General features: G+C 40.8%; 1 protein-coding gene across 1 annotated transcript in view; it reads left to right on the forward strand.

Annotated features, from left to right (window-relative positions):
- The window catches only part of LOC117362912 (thioredoxin domain-containing protein 9-like), a 44,080-nt gene extending 37,365 nt beyond the window's left edge, over positions 1-6,715 (forward strand). The window contains 3 exon segments of the mRNA XM_033950003.1: positions 448-479; positions 482-701; positions 5,993-6,715. Of these exon segments, the coding sequence (XP_033805894.1) occupies positions 448-479; positions 482-701; positions 5,993-6,116 (376 nt within the window). The 3' untranslated portion in view covers positions 6,117-6,715.
- The last annotated feature ends 2,347 nt before the right edge of the window (positions 6,716-9,062 follow it).

The following is a 9,062-nucleotide window of genomic DNA, read 5'->3' on the forward strand; positions in this document are numbered from 1 at the left end:
TGAAAGGGGAGGTGAGGAAGGAAAGGTGCTGGGTGCAGTGCCTGACAGCGGAGGAGAGGAAGGAAGGGTGCTGGGTGCAGAGCCTGACAGGGGAGGGGAGGAAGGAAGGGTGCTGGGTGCAGAGCCTAACAGGGGAGGAGAGGAAGGAAAGGTGCTGGATGAAGAGCCTGACAGGGCAGGACACTTGAATACTAAGCCGCCCAACTTATATTCAGGTCAACCATTTTCCTCCTTTTGGGGGGGAAAAAGGGGGTCTCGACTTATATTCGTTTCAACTTATATTTGAGTATATACGGTACCTCTTGTCTCATGATGCAATAAAGGAGATGCGACTAACCAAAGATGTCCACACTCCATTGTAACTTCATGCTTAGCTAACCCAAAGTCTAACTGTTGAAGGAATATCTTAGCTTTGTGTTAATATGTTATTGGATTTTTTTCCACCAGATGTAAAATATTAGATAAACACTTGGCAGCACTGGCAAAAAGCATATTGAAACCAAGTTCCTTAAATTAAATGCTGAGAAGGCACCATTTCTGTGTGAGAGGCTACGCATCAAAGTAATTCCCACTTTTGCATTAGTCAGAGATGGAAAGACTAAAGATTATGTGGTCGGTTTTAGTAATTTTGGTGGCACAGATGACTTTACTACAGAGACCTTGGAATGGAGACTAGGTTGTACAGATATTATTAATTACAGGTAATCTTAAGAAAAGTTATTGAAAAGCTTGCATAATAGTCTTTTATTTAAGACAATATGTTGATGATAGGGGTTGGGGACAGTAATGTAGTACAACATTTTAATATAATTTACAGTTTATTAAAAACTTACTATACCGCCTAGCCTGATAGGATTCAAGCAGTTTACAATTATACAAATATAAAATAGAGTAAAAGAAAATAACTCCATAAACAAAAAAGACCTAAATCATTCACACCAAGAGAAAAAACACACATCCCATCTCGCATCATATCAAGAATAAAATCAATATCAAAACCAACTATATTTCCTCACCGAGATGATCATTTAAAGCTACAGTATTTCAAAATAATATATTTTCAGCAAACTTTTAAATTTCCTAAAAGACATTTTCCCTCAAATAAACTGTGGTAAATCATTCCAGACAGCAGGCATTATCCAGGCAAATGCATTAGCGTGTGTCATACTAGAGGCTGGCAAAACAGTCCTACTGCAGTCCTGAGTCAATCTCAGTGTTCTTGAAGGAATATATGGAGTAGCCAACTTGGCTAAATATGCAGGCTATATCATAAAACACCTGATATGCCAAGGTAAGGATTTTAAATTGAGTCCTATAAAAATCAGTAACCAATAATAACAAATACAAGGGTTGATTCATAAGTTATGGCAACTACAGTATTCTTTTTTTCCTCATTTTCAAATGTGATTCTTCACAATCAACACTAGATGGCATTCTATTAATTTGAATAAGAACATAATAAAGCTACAGCTTGTTGGATAATGGGTCGTAAAGAGTGTCTGGATTTAGCTCATTATTTTGCAGTGAAATTAATTCCTTTGGTAATCAGTTTTTGTTACTAAGAGGTTATTTTTGATGCTCAGTTATCATTTATGAACAAATTTTTATGCTGTCAAAACATTTTTATATTTTGTGTCAGTTGAGATCAATTAGGAGTTATATTGAAGACGCAGCATTTCAAACGTTATTGCATGCATTATTGATTTCTCATCTAGACTAAGCAAACATGGTTTATGTGGGCTTTCCATGAGTAAGTTTGAAGCGATTACAAACAATCCAAAATACTACATTGAGAGTGCTAGAAGGAGTGAGAAAATACGACCATATCACTCCCCCTTTATACGAGAGTTGATTCATAAGTCATGGCTGACAACAATGAGAGAATATTCTACTTCTTGTAGCCCGGTGGGGTCTTCCCTTTGCTGCGTCATCAATGATGCAGCAGATAGAAGCCCTGGTGGAGCAGGCCACAAAATATCTCATATGGGGGGTGGGTCGCTCAGGTCCAGAGGTGTTGCACAGGGGGATGGGAGCAGGACTGGCATTAGGGCCCCGCATCTCGGGGAGGGGGGGTTCCTATGGGCTAGCATGCCTTTCCCTTTCAGCATCGGCCCAACGTCACCCTGTCTTCTTCGTCCTGCTGACAAACTGACTGAACAACTGTCCGCATCTCCTCCATGCTTTATTTCTGTTGTGGTCTGAGCCCAAGAGGAAATAGGAAGTTGCGTCATTGGGGGTGGAGTGCAGCGGAAGGAACGCATGGAGTAGGCTGTGGGCAGCACTTTGGTCAGTTTGTCAGCGGGATGGGGAAGATAGTGCGATGTTGGACCGGTGCCAAAAGAAGGGGAAAAGCAAGAGAGTCAGCTTTGAACCATCACCAGTCCTCCCTTCTTCTTCAGGAAATCAATTCCCTTCTCCTCCTCAATACCATGAAGAAAGCTCCTGTGGATCAGCAAAACTGGGGTTTTAATCCCACTATTTTCTAGCCAAGGAAGCCCTCTGCACCAACCAGCTTTTTATTTTTATTTTGTAGAATGGGAGAGGGGTTTAAAGAAGTTCTGGGGGTGGGGGAGGTGACATGAAGGGGATGAATTTGTAGGGCCCAGAAACAGGAGATTTAGAAAGATAGTGTGCAAAGGTCTGGAGGGAGACAAGAAAAAAAGAGAGAAGTTGATGCGGGGTGGTGTGGAGGGAGGGAGAGAACCAATTGGGAAGGGAAAGGGAGATATGATGGACCTGGGGGAGGGAGGGAAAGATATAGGATGGGAGGGTTGAGAAGAGAAAGGAGGAGATGGTGGACCAGTGAGGGAGAGAGAGAGATGGGAGGGCAGTTGGGAAGAGAAAGGGAGAGAAGTTGGGCCTTGAGATGGAAGGGAGAGAGGGAGAAATGTTAGGCCTGGGGGAGGAAGAGAGAGAGAGAAATGTTAGGTCTGGGGTGGAAGGGAGAGAGAAATGTTAAGTCTGGGGTGGATAGGAGAGAGAGATGCAGCATCTCTTTTATTCCTTCCATCTTATTCAGCATCAAGGAGATAGGGAAGAAGAACAGAAAAGAGAGGAAGAAATGTTGAACCATGGGGGGGTGGAGATAGAAGAAGAAGAAGATGGACCCATGGGAGGGCAGGAAGGAAGAGAGGTGGGATAAGAAGATACTAGGGAATGGGGAGAAAGGGATAGAGAGATATAGCTTGACAAAAGTGGAGAGAGGGAGGGGGATTCTGGAAATTATGGAGCCTTGTGGAAGAGGTTAAAAGGGGGGATGACAAGAAGATGAATGAGAAAACAGTGAGAGAGAGAAGTGATTACAGTGGTAGAAGTGTAATGGAGAGTTGATAGAAGGAAACAGGAGGCTGGGAAAGGAGTGAGATGGGAAATGAGAGAGCTAAAGCATGAGAAATGAAGATGGAAAGTTTGTAGGTAGCTGAAAAGTAAAAAGAAAGGTAAAATTTGAGTGGATGGAGAGGAAGACAAGAAAAAAGGATGGGAAGAGCTAAAAAGGAAAGATCAATATATCAAAGACAGGTGTAAAGAAGGAATGAAACAAGACAAGAGAGAGTTAAAAAGACATATGGACAGCAACCACTTGAAAGAGAATTATCAGAAGACACTGGAAAGCAGAAGGGACAAAATGTGACCAACATGATGGAAAAATAAAATGTCCAAACAACAAAGGTAGAAAAAGTGTTTTATTTTAAATTTATTAATCAAAATATGTTAGCTTTGGGATATGTTTATCACAGATCTTTGTTTTGTGTTCAGTGGTTTAGTAGACAGCTGATGGGGCCCTGAGCCCATAATGGATGGCCACCAAATTTTCTTCCTGCCCTTTCCCATGCCCATTGCCTAGGGTTGCCAGACTTTCCAACTGTAAAATCTGGACCCCTAGACCTGCCCCCAGGCCCGCCTTGTTCCCCCCATCTCTGCCCTGTGATACCCTAATCCCACCCCCAGTTCCTGCTCTTGTCGGGCAGGGAGAAGTCCATACATGCAGATTTCCTCCCTGCCCAATGTGATATGAAAAGACTTTTCAAAATCTGGACAAAGTGCTGGGTTTTGAAAAGCCATCCAGGGAAATCTGGATTTCTGGGAACCCTACCCTTGTCCAAATGCAAAATATAAATAACCAAGCAGATGGGGTATCTCAAAATCCTGGTAGCTGAAGACCTCTTCCTTCAGTCCGAGATGGCTAATTTTAGAAGATTCTTGCCCCAGGACTCCCGTGTGTTCAGTACAAAAAGTACATATTTGGTTTTCTTTCTCTTGCTGAGTTTAATTTCTTGGAGTTCCCAGTTCTGTATTTGTAAAGATCTGTGTTTGTAAAGATCTGTGTTTGCATGTGAAGAAGTCATTTAAAGTTGTTTATGTGTGTGGTAGTAATGGCAGGAGAGGAGTTTAGAAGGTGGAGGCAAGGAGGAAAGAGGATCAAGAGTCATTTCCTTAATTTCTGCCCTGGGCCCCAGCATGTCTAAAACCGGCCTTGGATGGGAGGGAGAGAAAGGAGGGAGGGATGGAACGCTGCTGTACAGGGGGTAGAGAGGAGAGAGGAAGAATTGTTGCACATGGGCTGGAGAAGAGGAAGGTAGATGCAACAAAGAGGTAGAAAAGGGCAATAGGGAGAAATCCTGCATATGGTGGAGGGGAGGGAGACATGGATGGAGAAGATAGAAGGAGAAATGTTGGACATAGGGTGGAGGGCAGGGAGAGATGGTGCAATGGGAGAGAGAAAGAAATGTTGCACATGATAATGGAGGGGAGGAAGGGTGAGATGTGTATCGAGGGGAATAGAAAGGTTTGACTCAGGGCACAAGGCGTGGAGAGAGAGAGAAAGAGAGATAATAGACAGTAGGAAAGAAACAGAAATGTTGGATATGGCAGTGGAAGGGAAGGTACAGAGATGGAAGATGGATGGTGAGCATGGAGAAAGAAGAAAACTTCAAATGGGCAGGAGACCCTGGTGAGCGAGTTAACATGATTTTAATAATAAAATGACCATCACAAATTCTTATACACCACAACTACCTTACAGTTCTGTGCAATTTACAAATCAAGAAATACTAGCAGTATAGCAGATCATAAAGATTTAGTCAAGATATTTACCAAAGAGATATGTTTTCAACATTTTTCTGAAGGCTGAATAGGATAATAATAATAATAATAATTTATTTCTTTTATATCGCTATACCAAAATTTCAAAGTGGTTCATAACAAAGGATAACATACAGCCAATATTTAAAATACATGATAAACAATTAATATCTAATACAAGATAAAAACAATCAGTAAAAAGGATACATCAGGTAAAAATTAATAAAAGTTAAGACAATAGCTCAATTAGCAAGTAAAAGCTGTTAAGAATCATAATAGATTTGATAATAACATGACTAAGAGGAAAGCATATCAAGCAGGCGTGTTTTTAGTGATTTTCTAAAGTCAAGATAGGAAGTAGCCTCAAGTATTAATCTTCCAAGCCATGTATTCAGTTTGGCGGCCTGGAATGAACTTCTTGTGTTGGCATGATTTAAAAGAAGGATAATTAAATAGGTTTATTCTAGGAGTACTCCTGTTGGAACTATTCATGGAAAACTGGGAGGCAAGATAATCATATAGCATCCCAAAAACTGTTTTGTAACTAATGCAGGAAAGCTTGAACAAAATTCTAGACTCCATTGGCAACCAGTGAAGTTTTTGATAGTAAGGGCTAATGTGCTCCCATTTCTTTATTTCTGCCTTCTGATTCTGCCTATCCATTGTAGTGCAGACGTCATCCAGAGGCCTCAAACCATAGATCCTTATGGAACCTCATTAACATAGACCCCCAAGTCTGAAATCCCCATCTCCAGTTATCCTAAACTGCAGAAGCTGCTCCTAGGAATCTAATCTTTACATGGTCCTATTATTTTGACTTCTAAAAAATGCATAGGGTTAACTTTAATTTTTTGGAATACAAAGCAAATGCCTAGTGATATTTTGCTATCCTGTTTGTTTGTTTTTATAGTGAAAATTTGAGGGAGCCCCCTTTTCAAAGCCAAAAGAAATTTGGGATCAATTTCACAAAGATGGAGAAGAAAACTACTCGGGGAAAGAAGTATGACTCTGACTTGGATGAGGATGATGATTAAAAAGTTCTCCTAACTTTTTTTTTATATCTACCAAATAATAAATGCACTTGTTTGTGCTTCAGCACATTTATTGGATAGTTTATTTTATAAACTTCCCAATCTGACCTTTCTTTTCACTATATATATATATATATATATACACAATGCAACTCCTCATTTCATGTATTTGCGTTTGTGGTTTTGTTTCCCCTGTTCAATTCCTTAAGTACATATACTAACATGATTGTGTATTGGCATTCCCAGGGGTATAGTCTGATAGAGTTGTAGATGTGTTGTTTGAAGTGTTTTATTAAATTCATAATTGTATAGAACGACTTGTAAATCCTGAATATGACAGTTTCTTCTTAACTTGTAAATCTCATTGAACTCATCCTGGGGAATATTAGCAATCCAAAAATATCTATATAATGTAATGCATTCATCTGCACCTTCAGAAACAGATGTAACTTTGTTTGTGTGCTATTGGAGATAGTTCTGGGTGCCTGTCTTATAATGGTACAGAGACTCTTTAAAATTAGACATAAAAAAGGTTTCTAGTGCAAAAAGCATATGTGTCTTGAAGTAGTGGGTTATTCTCCTCTGGTTGCAAGTTGTGTAGAAGGCATCATCTACATTTTTTTCTTTCTCAGTTCCACCTCCTGCATCATAGTAACATATTAGATGACTGAATGGTCCATCTAGTCTGCCCAACTTGATTCAATCTAAAAGTTTGTTGGGTATTTTTTTTCTTCTTCTCCTTAGATATTTCTAGGCAAGAATCTAAAAATCTGCCCGGTACTGTTCTTAGGTTTCCTTATACTTGTGAGTTGGAAAGTATCTTTCTGATCTGTTCTGATCATAGTTTATTATTTTCAGTTTTTTAAAAATCTGGATGTGGAGGCTTTTTGGTGTTACTGGGTCAGCTTTGCTTGGAAGAAGACACAGACTCATTTGACAGGTCTATAGCTGGGAGGGCAACCCGTTTCAAGGGCACCTACCTGGGGAAGGCTACTCTAGCCAAAACACGGACCGTGTTGGGGTGCAGTTTATACATTTATATTTTTATGCCTGCTGTATTTTATGTACATGACACATATATATGATATGAATATATGATGTGTTAATAAATTGATTGTCCTCACAGTGGTTTGACTCTGTGTCCCTTCCCCACTTCTTTTTTGTTGTCATATCCTGCATGTGGGGTTGTTTTTTCCTTTGTATTGTGTGATACATTACCTGTGTTTAGGGTTACCAGATGTTCAGATTTCCCCAGACATATCCTCTGGAAGATGCGGGAGGAGCCTTGGGGGGAGGGGTCTGACTGACAGCCCAAAGAAACAAGCACCTGGATTATTATATGCTTGTCTGAGGAAGAAGTCTTCTCCATTCCCCTGCTGTGGTTTTCAGGTGAAGCAGGCATAGTACTGAAATAACTTCAACAGAACTAAATACAGTCTATGGGGAAAATCGAGTTTTGAAATTTGGGGGGGATAGTATTTGGGTCTCCTATCTCCAAAAACCCATTTACTGAATTTTTTTTGTGTTTTTACTCAGCTTCCCCGGGCTGTTTTTGGGTGCCAAAATACTGCCATAGCAGTCATCTTGGCTTTCCCAATTTTGTGCATCCTGATGTTACAAGAAGCTGACAGAGCATTGGGAGAATCCTGAAGGTCCTCTGTGGGTAACCAGACCTATGATGAAGTTATATTTGATGTCTCCTAATTTTCACCAGCTGTTTGTCCAGATCAAAGTGATGCTAAAAGATGTACAAGTCCGAAGGGTCCAAGACCTCCAGTGAGAAAGCCTTGGCACAAGTTATCCACCTACTACAAGAATGGAGAGGATAATCAGTTTTTCGGATGAGCTACTTAGAACTGACTCAATCCCTAGAGTACTTGGGGGTCTGCTTCAACAGAGCCACATAAACAAACTCAGGTGGCAGATTTCAGAGATCCTGACGATGCAGCTCCTACAGCTTGGCACTATCTACAGGTACTGGGGTCAATGGTAATGACCATAGAGGTGGTTCCTTGAGCGAAACCTCATCTATGCCCTCTCCAAGAAGCATGTTTGGCCCTTTGGTCTCTGCAGAGGGATTCACTCCACATTTCCTCTTGGGTGATCCTGAAACCAGATGCCAGTCTTTTTGGCTAGGGAGGTCTTTGTGAGAGTCATTCAGTTCAGGGTCAATGGTTGCCCTCAGAGAATATGGTTTATAAATAGATTGGAACTGTGAGCCATTTGTCTAGTGCTAAAGACTTTGGAGAACACCCTGGAAGGCTAAGCAGTCAGGGTCTTCTCTGACATTACCACTGTGGTGGCATACATCACCAGACAAGGAGGCACCAAGAGTGCCCAATTGAGATGGGAGGCCCAGTTGTTATTTTGTTAGGCAGAAGTCCACCCACAAACTTTAATAGTAACACATGTAGCCGGCATGGACAATGTACAGACTGACTATCTCAGCCAGCAGACACTGGGCCCGAGGGAATGGTCTTTGTCTCAGGAAGCCTTCGGCAGCATTGTACATCAATGGACACGTCCGAAGTTTGATATAATGGCATCAGCAACCAATGAAAAAAAGTCCGTTGTTTCTTCAGCTGAAGATGGAGTCCAAAAGTGACAGCAGGGATGATCTAATACAGCTTTGGCCAGAGACAGGACTGCTGTACGTGTTTCCCCCATGACCCATCATAGGCTAGGTAATTCAAAGATTACCGACCTCTCAGGATTAGTAATTCTGGTGGCTCCAGATTGACTGTATCAGCACTGATAAGCGGATCCGGTTCAACTGCAGAGGGACAAGTGTCTTAAACTGCTACTTCATCCAACTCTTCTATTTAAAAAAAAAAAAAAAAAATTATAGGGATATTTATTTTATTTTAAAAATTTATATACCATTTACAACTAGGCAGGTTACATAAATACAAATATTTAAAAAAATTAGGAAATAAACATCACATAGCA

This window comes from Geotrypetes seraphini, chromosome 6 (assembly GCF_902459505.1).
Source record: "Geotrypetes seraphini chromosome 6, aGeoSer1.1, whole genome shotgun sequence".
Lineage (NCBI taxonomy): Eukaryota > Metazoa > Chordata > Amphibia > Gymnophiona > Dermophiidae > Geotrypetes > Geotrypetes seraphini.